An 18,793-nucleotide genomic window follows, 5' to 3' on the forward strand; every position below is an offset into this window, starting at 1 on the left:
GAAAGGGTGACGATGTGTACAGTCGTGGTGGCCTTGCTACCTGGCCACGAAGCCCTCTCGTGTCTGATATACCTAAGGATCTGAGTAAGTAGCACATAAGTATATGTTATAATCAGGCCCGTCCCAAAGGGTGGGCGATAGAGGCGACCGTCCAGTGCTCATCTTTTAAAGGGGTCCAAATTTTTTATGGAAAATTTTTATATTTACAAGATAGTACAAATAATTTTCTTACAATTATTGAGTTATTGTAAAAAACTTGATGAAATTCGTGTATTTTAAGTGCCCATTTTTTGCTCTCACCCTGGGCCCAAAATATATTTGGAACGGCCCTGGTTATTATCAAAATAGAATGAGTGGCAAATATAAAGTTGCAAAATATTTAGCAACTCGATTAATGAAGAAGTAATATATTGTTTCATCTTAAGGAAGAATCGAACAATAGTCAAAATTATTATTTGTAAGGAAAGCAAGTTAGAACTTACACCTCATAGATAATTGGGAATCTTGAAAACATTAAGGGTTTTCTTAATTTTTTTGGTAAGTGATGTTTTCTTTTAAAAGACTTTAATTTTAAGCAAGGATACATTTGGTATATCAAAATTAGCTTATAAACTAGTTTTTTTAAAATAATTATTAACATGAAAAGCACGATAAAAATTTTGGTTTAGTTCTTTTTTTATCTCTAACTAATAAAACATCATTTTTTTATTAGTTAGTTTTTTAAAAATAATTATTAACATGAAAAGCACAATAAAATTTTTGGTTTAGTTTTTTTTGTATCTCTGACTAATAAAACATCATTTTTTATTAGTAAGAAACTAGTTTTTCAACTTTCAACTATCTATTATTCTTCAGGTACAAAATGTTTTTCAATTATGTCAGCAATTTTTCGATTTTTTTTTCTTGTGATTATAGAATCAACGTCAAGTGGACCAATAATGATATTCTCTTCACACATTAGCTATCAATAACACAACTACCTCACAAATTTACCATTAGCAAGCCGTTTGTATTGATGAATGAAAAGAATGAGCACATGCCATACCATACCATACCCTACAATACAAATACAAATACAACACTCACACTACAATCCCAAAAATGGAGCACAAGATAAACAAACCATGTCATAACCAAAACTACACCACTACCCTACAAATACATATATATTTTTTCAAGTATAATATATATAATTACAGAAAAAAAAAAAAAAAAAAAAAAAATGTCAGGATTTCATTATTATTATCGGGCCTATACATCTCTGAAACAACTCACTCAAAACCATCTGTACTTCACGCGAGCTATGCTCACACCTCACTAACTCCACCATCAATGGAAAAACCCGAGCCGCATACTTTCTAAAAATATCATTATCCACTTCACTCAAAACCCTCAAAGCCGACACAAGCAACCCTGTTCTCGCACCTAACTCTTCCTTCACTGCTGAATTCAACGGAAGTATCCAATGAACATGTTCTTGTTGTTTTTCTAATTTAGAACAGTTTAAGTATATTTTTATGATTTGTTCACACGTTGAAAACAACTGAGGTTCGATCTCCATTTCAGAAGATAGATCCGGGTCGGTTGCTAGTAAGTGGTGGAGGAGGTTGAGCATGTTTTGGTACGATTCGTTTTCAAAATGGATCACGGGCGGGTCGGATAGTTCGAGAATGGAGCATGCTTTTTGGAGCTTTTTGTGGAGATTTGTTTCGGAGGATAGTTGTTGGGAATGGGATACGGTTTGTAAGAAGATTTCCAACACGATTTTCACACTTGATGCTTTTAGTAAATGTTGGTGCATGTTGTAGAGATCCGTTGTCACCTGTTATTTTTTTGTTATTTTGTTAATAATAAGAATATTTTTGAAAGTGCAATGCTAATAAGTAATAACTACCTGCATGATAAGTAGTTATTTTGTTAATAATAAGTAATAACTACCTGCATGATAAGTAGCTGAGTTGATATATGTGTTTTCATTCGTGAAACAACGTATCCCGCAGTTTGCAAGTTATCATCTTCATAATCTTGAATTGAATTAGAACCATTTCCATCTCCATTTCCATTGAGCATCTCAGCATCATCGTAGATTTGGCCAACATTTGGTGGCATCTCAATTCGATCCATAACCCTAACAAGTTTGAAAAAACCGGGTAACATGGAACCCGAAGTGTCTTTCAAAGCAAGAAAAATAGAAGCCCATTCGTCTTCAGTCAACAACCCACCCAACTCACCCACGAGTCTCATTAACCCGGTTACTCCGGTGCTAGCAGAACCTTGACCCGGGGTTTTCAAGAATCCTGCTAGTAGCGATATAACCGAGGATAAATGGGCCCCACGCATTATCGGGAAAAAGTTTATGAATAAATCGATTAAACATCGAGTTGCTACAGAGCAAGTTTCCGAATCCCATGTCTTGTTTTGTTGATTTTCTTTTTTTTCATTTACGGGTTTGAAAACTGGAAAAACTACGGTGTTGATTACTGTTATCCAGAATGAGCGGGAGAAGAGATGTCCATGGTCTTTTAGGATGTTGAAAAGGACTTCTAACGCGCTTTTTCTAATCGCTAATCTTGGGTCCGATGTTAATGAAGATAACCCTGAAAGTAATGATAAGAAAAGTATCATGTTTAGAGGATTAGGAAAGTAAGTAAGTAAGTTAGTTAGTTAGTTAGTTAGTTAGTTAGTTAGTTAGTTGGTTAGTTAGTTACCACTGAGTAAAGGGATCCAATAGGATGCATGTTCATCTTTCTCCATGGGAGTTTGTCCATCGGTTTCAGCAGTTTCTTTAACCACTTGAATGCTTGAAGTTGAATCATCATCAATAGGAACAGTTTCTTGATTGCAGATAAGTCCACCTTCTGCAAGTTTCACAGCACAGAATCGAAGAAAAGCAATGGCGTTGAGGCTTACATCACTGTTGAATCTGCTGTTAGTGAAGGTGATGAGGCATCTCACACAATCAGTGAAAGTAGCAGTTTCGGTTTCGGTTATGTAAGGGAAATATTCGCGTACTATTTTCTCCATTGTCTCAAATGCTAACAACACAATGTTCTTCCTTTCATCAGCTCCAGCTGCTGTTAATGCCTATATAATCACATATATATACATTTCAAATAAACTTTCACTTTTTCAGTTTTTCCAAAGTTAGTTTTTTAAATTTGACTTTGACTTACCATGAAAACGCTTTTCCAACCGGATTTTACGTTATCGACCCTGCTGAGGATCATTTGTGAGAGGCAACGAACAATGAGTTCTCTGATTTCAACAGAGTTGCTTTTCTGCATGACAATGACAAAAGGCCTTAAAAACTCATTCTGGAAATTGTAATTTGCCAATTCTTCGCGTTCAAGAAATTTCATGGAAAGTTGGCGTAAGGAATCCATGACAAAAATGGCAACTGAAAGGTTTTCTGATAAACCAACTGAAACAAAGAAGTCTGAAAGCACGCTCCATATGCGAGACCACACTAATCTGATTCGGTTCATGTTGTAGTGCCTGAAAAAAATCCAAATCATAAGGTGTGAAATTACTTATTTAGACATTGAAAAGAAAAATAGAAAAGAAAAAAGAAAAAGAACAAGGATAGGATCTTACGCAACTTCAACTATTTTAGTGAGACTGAACACCCGAGGATCTGTAACAGACTGCAACTCTGTCATGGAAACTTTACAAAGAGCTTTCACAAAAGCTACAATAGCTTCACTATCTAGTCTCTGGCTATGAGCAAAGATGTGATTAAGCTCGAAATTCCCAATTTGTTCAAGAAGGTTTAAGTTGGAAATGAAGTTGTTGATTTGATCTGGGGTTACTAATCCTGATGTGTGATTATTGGAAGAAGTGCTGTCATAAGAACTGCCTCGAACAACAGCCATTACAACTGGATTTTGAAGGGTTCCTTTCTTTTTCAAGGATGTGAAATTGGACTTTACAGATTTCTCTTCTATTTCAATGTTTGATCCACTTAAAAAAGATGCATCAGATGGAGCACCTTCTCCTAATAGCTGTAAATGCTCGAATCTAGATAGGCATGTCAGTATGTGTTCCCATGAATCTTGAAGATAGTTCCCGTCTTCTATTGCGATTGCTATTATTGTCTACCAATATTTTTTTTTTTAAATTTAAAATGTCAGTTTAAAGATTTTTGGAAAATAAGAAAAAAGAAAGGGAATACCGAATAGGTGAATACCTTGACAGCATCGACATTTTTTTGCTTCATATCTGCAGCACAATGAAGGTATGTGAACTTGGCAACAGTTGTGACTAATGCATCTCTTTGTGTTTGCATACCCATGACAGCTGTCACATGCACAGCATGGCGAATGCCATGTAAGCAATGATTAGTTGCTGCCCTGTCATCACTCTGGTCAAGTGTTACACTGAAGGCAGCAAGCATTGGGCCCCAACAGACTTCCACCATAAACCTCAATATGGCTGCATCTGCTACAGCATAGTAAGTAGATCTGCAGACACAAACATACAAAGAAATCAGAATGGAATGGAATAGCAAATTCCAATTCCATCGGAATCAGCAAACTTACTCTGATTTTCCTGATTTTGCCTTGAATTGTTCTTGGATGTGTCTAATAAGAGCTCCATTTGCACCCAGTGGCTTTTCCTCGGTTTGTTTCCAAACAAGATTAAGTATACCATCCAACCCTAATAATTTATTAACACTGTTTGTCTGTTTGCTTTGTGGTATTGATGAAGCATCTGCTTTCATCTTAATTTCATTTTTCACAATTTGATCATAAAGAGCACCCAAATACTCTTCAGCTAAGTCCTTTCCATCATCAATCCCACGGTTGTTCCGAATAAAATCAGCTTTACTCATCTTTCATATAAACAAACCAAAGCATCAAAATCAGAAAATATATATATTTATAAACTGGGAATAAATAAAAGGTTGAAATTGAAATTTGAAAATTGAAATCCTGACCTTATCTTTCACCATGCTGTTATGGGCATCCGTATTGAGCATAATCACAGAATATGCAAGAACATATGCTGTGTCAGCACTAGTGAAGGAATTAGGGTTGCACTTACAATATCTTTCAGCAAATTTTTCCATGATTCTGTCAATTTTTTGAGCCTCACCAGGTAATCTGAAACCCCTTAGAAAAAACCTAAGAGCCTCACCAAAATCCCTTCCATCAAAATTAAAGGAATCCACATAAGCATGCATTACTTTTAAAGAGAAATCCTCCCTTTCACCAAGATAATCACCAATCATTGTCTCATTTAAACCAGAAGTGTTTTTCAAAAACATTGCAACTGATTCAGGTGTCCCTTCAACTTTCTTGTTACTTATCAAAAACTCAATACCCTTCGAAGGCTTCCTATTGAACAGAGCAATACCTTTCTGCAGTATCATTCAAGGTTATAGTTTTAGTGCATAAAAAGTAAAAACCCTAATTTTAAGATAAGTTATATTTATACCTGAAGTTCTATCTTGTAAGCTCTTCGTTGCTCTAATGTAGCAGTGGAATGTTCAGAATTTGGTTCTTGATGCAAATCCAAATCAGGAAGACTTACATCATCTCCTCCTACACTCATGCTACTTTCAAGAACACTATCATTATTATCAGATGTGTTGTTCTTTACACCAAATTCACCTATTCTTAGCTGTTGATCCATCCAAACTCCCATTGATTTGATGATCATAACCAAACATTTAACAGATTCAAATCTGAATGTCAGATCATGAACAGGAGACAAGGTGGTTGTGGAACCAGGTGGTGGACCTAGAGCAGTTTTCAGAAGACCATTCACAGTCCTGCAAATGTCTGACCGAATTAACAAGGTTTAAATATTGTATTTTCCATTTTAATGTTGTTAAAACATTATGTTTTGAAAAATAGCAAAACATGATAACATGAGATGCTTTAGAAACTTTAACCGGTTTGTTACCTTTCAAAAATGTTTGGGGAGTCAACATCACAATCATAGTTGACAAAAATGTCGATCATAATCTGTGAATCCTGAGATACTTTATCCAGTAAATTAAGGATTGTCATCTTTTGTATGAAACTTGGCTGAAGGACATTTTCAAGAACACGGAGAATGAGCATGGGGAAAAATATCCCGATTTCTGATTTCAACACAGATCTGTATTTGCTTAGTAAGCTCTGAAATATTGCACAGAGAAGCTGAAATATTGACATGACTGAAAGTGCACTGTTCTTCAGTAAGGACAAGCAAAGGAACTGTTTGATCACGTTTAGGAACCTGTGAAGTAAGAGATTGCAATCATCAAGCCTAAGAAAGTTTATATGTTTAAATTATTGCTGGAAAGTAAAATAAAATAGAAGTATAAAAAACAAGCAACTGGAGGTTACATTCAAGATAACTGATTAATATAATAGAATATTGATATTTTAGAGCTTTTACATACAGTTTTAGTTCCTTTTCGATTAAAGGCATGAAAAAGTCTACAGCTTGGTGGTTGAATTTCTTGTCCTATACCTTACTGACTCAAGGTACTAATTGAACTTATGAAAATGGCATTGTCAAAGCAACATATATTTGTTCTGATGACATGAAGTTATCAGGCAATCTTAAGAGTGTTAAGAGGTATACAGACATTTATCTAAACATCAAAAGGTGTCGATTTAAGAGACATGCAGTTACTTGCCTCTCGTTTGTACGCCATAGTGGACCTGCATTGTCCATGATTACCTTCAATAGCTCCAGAGACAACATCTTTCCCCTCAAAAGGATCTGATCGTCAGATTGGTCCTGAGAAGAGAATTTCATCGACAGCTTGCATAAATTCTTGAAAACCATGACCCCATCATCCCTTATCTTAGAATAACCACTCAAATCCTCCTTATCTGGCAATTCAGCATGCGGAGACTCAGCTTTTTCACTGGCATTACCGTCTTGCAGTTCAGGCAAGGATTTTGCATTAAGATCAGCATCAACTACGTTAGTGAAAACAACCTCGTTAATGAAGTTCTGAACAAACTGTATAGAACTCCCCTCATTAAGATTTCTATCATTGAACTCTAACAGCTCGGTAACGGATACTGTATTGAAGGTGACTAGCAGGGAATCCCCTTCTACCCTAGCGAATATGATAGCCATCATCTGAGCCAACACCGACTTTGCACAGATCTGGTTAGTTCCATTGACACCTCCAAGATATATATTATAGCATGTCTTCACAATCTGGTTAAGGCATTCGGCCCGGATCAAAACAGTAGATGATCGAACGGCTGAGAGCAAAGTTTTGAGGACTGCGAGCTCAACAGCCTCTTCGCCGAGACCACTGCACTTGCATATAGAATCAATGAGACGGAATATGAGGGAGGGGGGTTGTTCAGAGGGGTCGATCTCGCAGCGGATGAGGCGGAGGGAGAAAAGACGGAAGCAACAGTCGAGGGCGGGTTCGACGACTTTAGGAGAAGATGAATCAATGGCTAGGATGAGGGGAAGGATGAAGGATTCAGCGTCGGAGACGGAGGAGACGCCGTATAGAGGAGTTGATGAGGAAGAATCGTCGGTGAGGGTTTCGAGCTTGTCGAGGGCGGATTTGCAGGCAGCGACGATGTGAGAGTGTTTGCGCCAGGCAGCATTTTTTATGATCTTGTCGAGTGATGGCCCCAGTAACCATCCGCAGCGGGATTGGCCGCCTAGGGTTTGAGACCCCGACGACATTGCTGTTGATGGCAGGAAGAATTCTCAAATGCAATGAGCTAAAGAAGAAGATGAAGATCTTGATTTTGGTTTTGATGTTGATGTTGTTGTTGAAGATGGGAGATTGACGATAGATGATCCCATCTGGGAATCAATTTCATTAATGAGATTGAGATTTGATCTGAATTGATACTAAACGCGTATCGCCTGTAAATTCAACCCACGCACGAAAAGCTCTTAACTTCATTTCGAATCTACTCTTCTTCTTAACTAACGCTTCCTTTCCTAAATTGATTAAATTTGTCAATAAATAATTACTTTTGTGTCGGTTTCTTCTATAAAGTTATAGTATATTATTTATATATTATATATTATATTAAATAATATACATTTCCCCATAACGATAAAAAAAAAATGTTACCCTAAGCAAAAGAGGGTTTAATGGGAAAAAATAGTTATCAAAAGTAAATAAATATAGAAAAGCTTTTAATATATAAAATAGGGTAAATTACACCAGTTGTCCCTCGTGGAGGTGCCAAAAATCGTGTTTAGTCCCTATTTTAAATAATTAACTCGAACAGTCCCTCGTTTGTTTAAAACTTGCACGTTTAGTCCCTATTACCATAAAATGACTATTTTACCCTTAATAATTTCTTTTTTTTATTTTGTTTTATTTATTTATTAGTTTTAAATAGAAAAAAAAATAATAAGAAAACAAATATCCCCGCCCCTCTCCTTTTCATTTCCTGCAACAAGATTCTTCGAACCCACCACCACCTATCACCACCAGCTCTTCCGGCACCACCACCTATCATCGCTAGCTATTCCCCTGTTTAGCGCCTTATCCATAACCCTAATCTCACAAAAACGACCATCGATTTCACAGAAAACCACCATTATCACTAATCACAGCCACCAATCTCCACAAAAACTACCAGCGGGACCATCACCTACCTTACTTTATTTGCTGATCTTTACATGATCAAACTTGTAACTCAAAAGAAAGAAGAATGGTGAATAAGAATCTCTGATTGAGAGATACAGGGGCGAAAGGTGGGTGATAGAAAAACATACATCTGCGATTGATCCACCTGTCACCTTCACGCTAGATTCGATTGCAACTGTGGAGCTTGATGATCTCCATATCTCTGCCAATTTGCAATGATGCAGGAAAGATTGAAACCCTAGCCGCCGTCGGTGGCAGTTGTGGAGCTCGACGCATATGTCGAAACCCTAGCCGCCATTGATTGGATATGTCAAAACCCTAGTCGTGGAGAGTTGTGTTGATTTGGAGACGAAGACTGCGGCACTATTATCAGGTGGTGATCATCAATCGAAGAATCAAAAACGATGGGGGATGAGTACTTGTAGCACCTGGTTTCTGGTATGTGAATTTTATTTGAGCATTGCCCTATTTTAGCCTTGGACTCGGCGAGTCATAAGGTCCGACTCGCCGAGTAGGGACGAGACTCAGGACACGTTTAAGTGGGCGACTCGGTGAGTCCATATCCTGGACTCGGCGAGTCACCGCTGCTGGATGAAACCCTAAGTTTCAAGGGTTTGCACCCTATTTAAACCCTCATTCCGCCCCAACTCGTCCCCATTCACCCCCCAGAACTCCCCAACATCGTTTTTCCCTTATTTCCTTGAGAGATTGAAGTGCTCTTGGTGTGTTCTTGAAGGTTTTGAGGAGAAAGAGGTGTAGATCAAGAAGAGGGGAAGGAGATCAGGCATCTTTGTGTCATTTCAACATATTCCTTGAGGTATAGCTCGTTTCCCCTCTGTTTTCAAGCTTGTAATCCCTTATTGCTTCATTGGAGTCCTTCTTGGGCTCTTCCCCAAGCTTGTTTGTGCTTTGTGGGTGATAATAAGTTGTTAGCCTTTAGATCTAGGCATGATTTAGTCCCTGGAGCTTGGATCTATTGCCTTTATGGGGTCATATGGCATGAAAGCCCTAGATCTACCTCTTTTGGTGCACTTTGAGCCTTAAAATCCATATTAGTGAATATCTACACGTAAAGTTGGAAACTTTACGTGTGAATTGTGTCCTATAAGCCCAGATCTGTGAATGGCATGGACTGGAATCGAGCAAATCGGTGTATTTGATGGATGCATGGCTGCGACTCGGCGAGTCATATATGTGACTCGACAAGTCTGGTCGCAAGTCACTGAACTGGTCCCTTTAAGATGTATCGAGTTGAGCCGTGAGTCACAGGGGTTGACTCGGTGAGTTGGAAGCTGAACTCACTCATGATAGGACTCGGCGAGTCAATGCCCTGACTCGGCGAGTCCAAGGCAATCTTCATAGATCAAGAACAAACTCGGCGAGTTGTTCATACAACTCGGCAAGTCTTAGCATATGTGTTCTTCGGATGAAGATGAACTCTACGAGTTGTTCATACAACTCGGCGAGTAGGATGAAGGAGTTGAATGACAGTTTAGAAGATGAACTCGTCGAGTCATAGCCCAACTCGACGAGTAGAATCAGGGACCCAGGACAATAGTTTGCTAGGGACTCGGCGAGTGGAGATCCACTCGGCGAGTTGGGTCAACTAAAAGTTGACTTCGATTTGACTTAGGGCTAGACCAGGGGTAAAATGGTCTTTTTACCCAAAGGACAGTTAGCAGTGTATGATTAAGTATATTGTGGGAATTACAGCCGGGGAGTTTCCGGAGCAGCAGCAGTAGTAGTAGGTGATCAATTCCCACACAGACCAGCAGCTATTTCGAGGTGAGTTTCCTTCCAGTAGTAACGGGTCTAAGGCACCAAGGCCGGCCCGTATAGATGAGACGTTAGTATTATAGTGTGGGCCGAGCCCGTATCTATTAGTTGAGTTGATTGTGTTATATACCAGCATGATAGAACTGTTTACACTTGTTGTCTGTGCGATGCTTGTATGATATGAGTTGGCGGTTGAGTGTGGGTGGGGCTCGTATCTCTCCGAGAATGGAGTGTGGGCTAGACCCTTATCTCCCAGGTAGCGAAGTGTGGGCGGGGCCCGTATCTTTACGAGTGTGGGCGGGGCCCGTATCTCTCAGAAAGTGAGGTGTGGGCGGGGCCCGTATCTTCACGAGTGTGGGCGAGGCCCGTATCTCCTAATTGCATGTTATATGTTAAATGCTTGTATGGTATGGGGGAGCTCACTAAGCTTTGTGCTTACGGTTTCAGTTTTGGTTTCAGGTACCTCCTCAGCCAGGGGAAAAGAGCAGGCGCGGTAGCAGCATGTCACACACACACTCTTCGTTTTCCGCATTTACGAGATTCACTGGGATTGTACTCTGATATTTGATGGGATGTATGGTTTGACTTTTAAAACATGGTTTGCGATGTGTTATGTTGTGATCAAACAATGTTTTTATTTATTAATGTTTTCTAAAGTAATATTTAAAAATAAAATTTTTGGACATGAAAATTGGGTCGTTACAGTACTAGATCATCAGTGATTGGAAATAAACAAAGGAACTTCGTCTATCGTCACCAGTTCAAACGTCGATGGTGATGAAACGATATTACACAGACGATGGGAGGTTGTTCATCACGGAAGAGAAGGTCGAGATTCCAGAATGAAATACCCATCACTGTCCTTCGTGTGAAAATGGAGAAGAGAGTGAAACTATGGAGGAGGATGAGTGTAGGAGAGAGAGAGAGAGAGAGAGAGAGAGAGAGATTAGTGGTTGTGGTATTTTCTGGCGTATGAGAGAGATAGATATTTGGGAGACTTGTTTTTATTTCATTTATTATTAATAAATAATAGTAGATTAATTAAAAATAAATATCCAAGGGCATAATGGTCATTTCAAATATGGTGTGGACTACATTTGCAACAAAAACACATATCAGGGACGAAGCGTGCAAGTTTTAAACAAATTAGGGACGATCCGAGTTAATTTTTTAAAATAGGGACTAAAGACGCTTTTTAGCACCTGCACCAAGGACGACTTGTGTAATTTACCCTATAAAATATAGATTATCTCATATTCATTAAAAATCACTTTCGTTTTTATTGTGTTTCTTCTTATTCTTATATAAATGTGACACTTAGCTAACTTATTTCTTGTCCATTGTGATGATGACTTTTATGTTTGGATTGTTTTTATTTTTTATTTTTTATTGTTGATTATTTATTTCATACTATGATTTGAAATTAGGTTATTTGTCCCTATTTTGTTTATGCTATATTCATATTTTTTTTTATATGGTTAGTCAAATAAATTTTGAGTCTAGGCAAAGGAGGAAAAAAAATGCCTCTATGAAAGAAAATATTAATAAAAATCCCCATATTTATGAAAAAAAAAAAAACACATTTTAGCCTTTTTAAATATTAAATCCCAATAAGGTGAAAAAATGAGACGTAGACAATAGGGTCGGGTGCTTAGCCCCCCTAATCTCTTATCAAACTTTAGCAAAATTACAAATAAAATGAGTCCATTAGTAACCTTTAAGCCATTGTTAATTAACTGAACCTTATAGCCCTTCCTAATTATATTAAAAACCCATTTATTTGTTATAAAAAAAAATTAAAAAAAAAAAAAAAAAAAAAAATGAGGATATGAATATTAAATCCTACCGCCTCCACCTATTTATCTTATTTTAGGGTAAATTACACGAATGATTCCCATGGTTTACAGTAACTTGTGCGTTTGGTTTCTAACTTATTTTTCTAACCCGGAAGGTTCCTACTGTTTGTTTTTGTTACACGCTTGGTCCCTGTCTTACATAAAAAATCTATTTTTCCCTTGATTTTTTAATTTATTTAAATAAACACACCCTCAATCTCATCCTCTCTCCTTACCTTACCTACTCTATCATTTTTCTCTATTTAAATAATTATCTTTTTACCTATCTTAGGGACCAAATGCGTAACAAAAACAAACAATAGGGACCAAATGTGTAGCAATAACAAACAGTAGGGACCTTCCGAGTTAAAAAAATAAGTTAGGGACCAAACGTGCAAATTACCCCAAATCATAGGGACCATTCGTGTAATTTACTCCTTATTTTAATTAGCAGTTGATTATATTTTCATTTCTTCATAAATAACTTTTGTTAATTGACTATTCACTAATCACCAAGATAATGCGTAGCTATTTTTACTTGTCGACAAGGTTAATTTTCAATTAAGATATCGTTTCGAGATTCGAGACAATTTCAGTTCTCTAATTAAGAAGGTAATTTCTAATTCTTATCGTATATTTTATTTCTTGTTACTTATAAATAATAATTTGATTAGGTTTGATAATTTGGTTTATTATAATCATATGGTAAATTATTAGTAGAAAAAATCATGGATTTTTTTTCAAGAAATTCGAAGATGAATATGAGTCGATGTTTATGGTGTGTTGAAATTTTTTGAAAATTGATACTATGATGGTCGATGGAGCTTCTATATCAATAAAATTTTCTTTGTGAATTTCTTTTAAAATTTAAAACTATATTACTTTATTCGGATATAACATTATATTTTAATATATTATTATGATGTGAGTGTGTCAGCCCTCGTTACTCTTAAATCTTGGCTCCGCCTCTGAAGAAAGTTGACGTAATTTTGCATTACCACTTCCATTTCATCAATCTTAAAGGATGTGCAAAAGTGAGTTATGGATGAGGCACTCTTCTTCGTGTTGTGAAATTTCTCTTGAAGTTAAAGCATATGTGACATCTTGTCATTAAGGAAGAACTCATGTAGTTTGTCACAAAGATCTTTGGAAGCACAATTGTCACTAGAAATGATTTGTAAGAGATTAGCATCACAAGTATAATAAAACCAAGATTTAATTTGAGAGTTAATGGCATCTCAATCCTGATTATCATCAACTTGAGGTTGAGAATTTTCGATTATATAGTTAGGAACTTTAGCACATTTGCACATGTCAATAAAGTACAATGCCACAATTTGTATTTTGAGCCATCAACAGACAATTTAAAGCTAAATTGTAAGAACCCAAAATTTGGGAGATTTAATTTTGGGTCAATATTTGACCAAAAGGGCAAATCAGTCATTTAGAGGAATTTCATGAACTAAGAAGACATAATCTCATGAAATTAGTCAAGATAAGTTTAAGTCGCATTTATAAAATGAGATAAGTGAGTTTAAGAAAAGAAATGCAAGGGATGGTGCATTTAGGCTATAAAGGGTCAAATGGGAATTTTATGTTTTTGGGGCCAAGTTTGTGACTTAATAGATTAAGATATGTATGTAGTCTGTCAGAAGTGACTTAATGGAGTTGTAGAACTCATCCCTACCTTCACATGGATATAAATATCATAGAAAACTGGTTTGAAACGAAGAAGATATGAGTGTCAAAAGATTAGAAGAAAAATGCCCCAAAATGGAATGGAATCAGCTAAGAAGTTGTTGATGTACAACCACCGCAGCGTGGTTTCCAAAACAATAAATGGATTAGAGTTTCGTCGTAAATATAGGGCAATGTACTTTGCATCGTGGTGTGGTATATGTGTACGACATTGTGGTGGCAAAAGTAGGATGTTATTCGAGAAGGCACCATGGCTCGGTCAAAGGGAGACTGCGACCTAATAGTGCGCACCACAACACAGTAGGCATGTTGTCGTCGCGCGGTTTCACGGACCATAAAATAGATTTAAATTGGTTAAGGGCTTATTCTCGGACCAAAAACTTTCCTAAATCGTTTGAAAGTTGAGGAATGGTGATTTTAGTGCTAAAATGAGCTAGAGATGATGGATTGCAAGGATTAACATCCTTTCCCCCTTAAGGTAAGGATTTCTTCCTTTTATGAATCTTTGAGCTTCAATGGTGAAATTGTTAGATTAGTTAGATTGTTTGAATTAATCAACTTATAACTCGATTTGTATGTTATTGAAAGTGTTTAGAAGCTTTTTATGTGATTTTCAAGGTGAAATTAGGGTTAACCCTAACTAGTGAGGAAGATGAATTTATGCAATAGAGTTCAAATTGTAATGAATTAGGTAGTATATGTTGCTTAATTCATTAAGGTATAAAAGATTTAGAGATAGAAAATAAGATGTTATAATTATGATCAACTGAGTGATTATTTTGGTATATAAAGCTATTTTTTTTTTGAACCGGCAAATATAATATATAACTACTACTAAACTAACACCCAAATCCACCTATGTCCACGACGGGACTTGAACCCTCAACCTCAAGTAGAGAGGGCACCACCTGATACCGCTAGGCTACAAGCCCTTTGGTGGTATATAGAGCTATTAATAGGTTAAGACAAGTTCTAAAGAGCGTAATATGTTGTATGAATAGGCCTTAAGCAAAGAAGACAAATCAAGATGCATCAATTGGAGATTTGAAGCCAATGGTAGTTTGTTTTCACTAATTAACAAGATGGGTTATACTCTCTCTCTCTCTCTCTCTCTCCCTCTCTCTTACTGGATTATAATGATATGTTTTATGATCTTATGAATGTATATGTATGCATGTTTATATATGGATGGTAATGTGTCAAATACCCACAAAATATTATGTAAAGATGGAATGTGATTACATAAATTTTAATCTTGTAAAATGAGTAGATATGTATGGTTAGATGTTAGTGGTATTGTGTTAAATACCCATCATATATTAGATGAAGATAGAGTATGGATGTATGGCTAGATGCTAGTGGTGTTGTGTTAAATACATATATGTTAGTAGATGAATATTTAAATTAAGTACTTAATGAATTAAGTACTAGATTGATAGTGGAAGATCTATTAATGACATGATAAGATAGAATGCTACGAGACATGTGAGGTATAAGACTACGGGGATACCATATCACTCACATGAAAGATTATGAGAAAAATAAAAAGATGTTTCATATGGGAATATATAAGGATGATTCCTACAAGAATGAGATTATGATTCCTTTGGAAATGAGATTATGTTTCCTTCGGGAATAAGATGATGATTCCTTCGGAAATGTAGATAAATGATTCCTGCGAGAATGAGATTATGTGTGGTTGGAGAAGGTTGAGAAAGGGTTCCATGAATGGAACAAAGTAAGAGGTTTCTTTAAAGAACGTGTATATAATCTGCCATGGATTTGTAACATCCATCAAATTTACACCAAAATTAAACTTTTAATTTTAACAAAAGAAACAAATAGTAATTGTTTTTACAAAACATTTCCAACTCATTTATCATCAGAGTGTCCCAATACAAATCATAAGGATGAGGAGCGGTACGGTCACGCCTTCACCTTCCCTCGATCTCCTAAAGTACCTGAATCAATAAACTAAAAACTGTAAGCCCGAAGGCTTAGTGAGCTACCCCCAAAATACCAATACCGAACTGACAGAAACCATGTCAGTATCAATCAATCAATCAACATGCATACTGGGCCATCGGCCTGACTGGTCCGCCATATTGGGCCTACAGTCTCTCTGAATCTATCCCGAGCCTTCGGCATGACTAGTACGCCACGTGGGCCTACAGTCTCCCCGGACCGCTCATAGGGTATGTTGGCCTTCAGCACAAAGCAGGACCGCCTCAACCCAACCCACAAACAAATAACCATGTGTGCATACTATCTTATACAGGTATATACAAACATCAAGCATATCTATCTCACTGATCATCAATCATAGAATTCTCTCGTAACTAGAGCATCGACCTAGCAGGTCACTAACATACCAATCCCTACGGATCATAAAAGCATAACATACTGTCTCCCCTAATTCCGATCAACCAGATCATATCACATGTAGCATACCATAACAATAACAACTAAAGGGTCGGCCTTGGTGCCGTAGACCTTATCGATATAGTGAGGATAACTCACCTCGCAGATGCCGAATCGGAAGGTAAGCTCCAACTATTGGATCACTCGTCACAGGCTCCACCACCTATAAACATGGCACAATATACTCATAAGTCCTTAGCCCTATAAGGCACTCCATAACCCACTAGTCAAATCCTGATCAAGGTCAAAGTCCTCGGTCAAGGTCAGCAGTCCATGTTGACCTCAACTCGCCGAGTACACTCGGCTACTCGCCGAGTCCTTGAAGCACATTCTAACTCTCCGAGTCATCGGGGTGACTCGTCGAGTTCCTTCGAATCCCGATCAAACCTTGAGGCCACTCGTCGAGTTTCCTCCTTTCAACTCAACGGGTATACACGCAAACATATCCTTGGCTAAAACTTACACAACTCGTTGAGTTGTTCTTCAACTCATCGAGTTTCGTGACCATCTTCATCTAACTCGCCGAGTTGTTCAACCAACTCGTCGATTTTACGGCTTCCTTCATCTGACTCGCCGAGTTGTTCATCCAACTCGTCGGGTTTAATGCACATCTTCATATGACTCGCCGAGTCGGCTTTGTGACTCGTCGAGTCCCTTCAGTCATTTTAACATGCAGACATCTTTAAGCCATGGCAAGGTCCTAAATTGCTGATCTAACTTCCTTAAGCCTGCTTATCACGTAAAGTTGCAAACTTTACGTGCATGCATTGCTTTACAAGCTCTTAATGTCAAAACCAACTTTTAATGGGTGCTCATGGACCAAAGGAACCTTAATCTCGACTAAAGCTGGAACTTTATGCTTGTATGATTCAAAGAGGGTCCATATCTGAAGTTACAACTTTAGATTTAGCCCATAGATTGCCATACCAACTTAATACCCTTATAAAACCCTAAAACTCATTCAAAGATGAGGTATAAACTGAAATAACTGAGGGAAATGGTTAAATACCTTCCCAAAAGATGTCCACAGAAGTAGAATTCGAATCTCCTCCTAGCTCCTTGCCTCAATCACGTGTTTCCCCAAACTCCTATACCAAAATTCTTCTCTCAAAGCTTCAACACACAATGGTACACACACACACACACACACGAGTTAGAGATGCAAAGGGGGTTGCAAAGGAACTAAAAGAGGCTTGAGCTTCTTTAAATAAGGGTGCAAACCCCGGGAATTAGGATTTCACTTTCCAGCTCCTACTCGCCGACTCCCACAAAGGACTCGTTGAGTAGATCACTTAACTCGCGATCCAACCCGCTGCTACTCGACGAGTAGGGCCAAAACTCAAAATATTTTATTTAAAGTATTACTTGAGAGTCGGGGCGTTACAGGATTAAATGTAGATGATCCATAAGGGATCATAGTGATCCACGAGGTATTCAAGAAAAGAAAAGTGACAAGGATCTATGATGGATCAAAGTAAAGGACTAAGTCTGAATCATTGTACACCGGTAAGTCAGAACTATGTTGTCCCCTTATATGATAGATGAAATATCACATATGATTAGACTATTTGTGTCTAAATGAGAGTAGAATGGTAAAGCAAGTGGATATGGGAGCAGAGAGACAAGAGGTGAGAAGAGATGAGATACAAAAAGTATGTGAAGAATAGAGTAGATGACGACGAGAAGAGATGAGAAGAATAGATTATAGTTAAAGAGTATGAGAAATAAAGAGAATAATGGTAGAGTGAAAAGAAAGAAAGGAGAGAGATAGAGTATGACTGCATGAAAACAAAGTATGATATAACTCATCAGATATGTGGTCTGATGTTGTAGATTTTTCATTTATTGCAAGTTAAGGTAGTAGTCGTTGTACGAGAGGAGGTAGAAGCATCGAGGGCTTGGACTAGAAGTCACTTTTATTTTTGGTATTTCCTTGTTGCTTTAAATTATGGTTGGGATTTATCGTAAACCCCGGTTATAGCCTAGGATGTAAAGTGTTTTTGAGATTTAGAATTCCGCATTTTTATAGAATACTCTAATAAATCCCTAGAATATTTAGATGGAAAAGTCGTGTCGTTACATGAACAATTACAATTTAACAGATAATATATAAGAGTAACTCATACAAATCGTACTTGGTGGGAGATACGTGAAATGAACCCACATTGATCGTTAATCCAATGTCGTCTTATGGGAACAACGTGACATCCGTAAATTTTGTAATTTTAAACAATTTAATGTTTGCTTCATAACAAAAGTCTCTAACTTTAACATCGAAAATCCCCAGATTAGTCTAAACACTTTAATAAAAAATGTTACTCAAACTTCAATGGCATGTAAACTCACATATCAAACCAACATTAAGCATAAACTAAAATAATCAACATAATAAAGACTAAAGTCTTTGACTCGGTTCTTTAGTTTCTGTGGACTATTTGGTTCTCACAATCAACATAATATTATTAACTATAACCAATTTGAA

General features: G+C 37.2%; 1 protein-coding gene across 3 annotated transcripts; it reads right to left on the reverse strand.

Moving 5' to 3' along the window:
• Positions 1-1,020: 1,020 nt before the first annotated feature.
• Positions 1,021-7,904, reverse strand: LOC145011464 (brefeldin A-inhibited guanine nucleotide-exchange protein 1-like). Of its 3 annotated transcripts, none has more exons than XM_078970191.1 (11): positions 6,632-7,901; positions 5,908-6,225; positions 5,437-5,773; positions 4,937-5,359; positions 4,539-4,831; positions 4,187-4,460; positions 3,595-4,094; positions 3,174-3,495; positions 2,709-3,084; positions 1,939-2,597; positions 1,021-1,822 (listed from the first exon to the last, which is right to left on the reverse strand). In XM_078970191.1, the coding sequence occupies exons 1-11, from the start codon at positions 7,654-7,656 to the stop codon at positions 1,226-1,228; spliced, it is 5,124 nt and encodes a 1,707-aa protein (XP_078826317.1). In that variant the 5' UTR covers positions 7,657-7,901; the 3' UTR covers positions 1,021-1,225. The 3 variants fall into 3 exon arrangements, with proteins under 3 accessions (XP_078826317.1, XP_078826319.1, XP_078826318.1); XM_078970192.1 differs by having other exon boundaries at positions 1,685-1,822; positions 1,895-2,597; positions 6,632-7,904; XM_078970193.1 differs by lacking the exon at positions 6,632-7,901 and having other exon boundaries at positions 1,103-1,822; positions 5,437-5,783; positions 5,908-6,080.
• Positions 7,905-18,793: the final 10,889 nt, after the last annotated feature.

Source organism: Lactuca saligna, chromosome 8 (genome assembly GCF_052625555.1).
Source record: "Lactuca saligna cultivar CGN05327 chromosome 8, ASM5262555v1, whole genome shotgun sequence".
NCBI lineage: Eukaryota > Viridiplantae > Streptophyta > Magnoliopsida > Asterales > Asteraceae > Lactuca > Lactuca saligna.

Coding starts and splice junctions, on each gene's coding strand:
- LOC145011464 (XM_078970191.1), bottom strand. CDS start 7,656: ATGTCGTCGGGGTCTCAAACCCTAGGCGGCCAATCCCGCTGCGGATGG. Junction 4,461..4,538: donor GCAAAATCAGGAAAATCAGA/GTAAGTTTGCTG, acceptor TTGTGTCTGCAG/ATCTACTTACTATGCTGTAG. Junction 1,823..1,938: donor CTCAGCTACTTATCATGCAG/GTAGTTATTACT, acceptor AAAAAATAACAG/GTGACAACGGATCTCTACAA.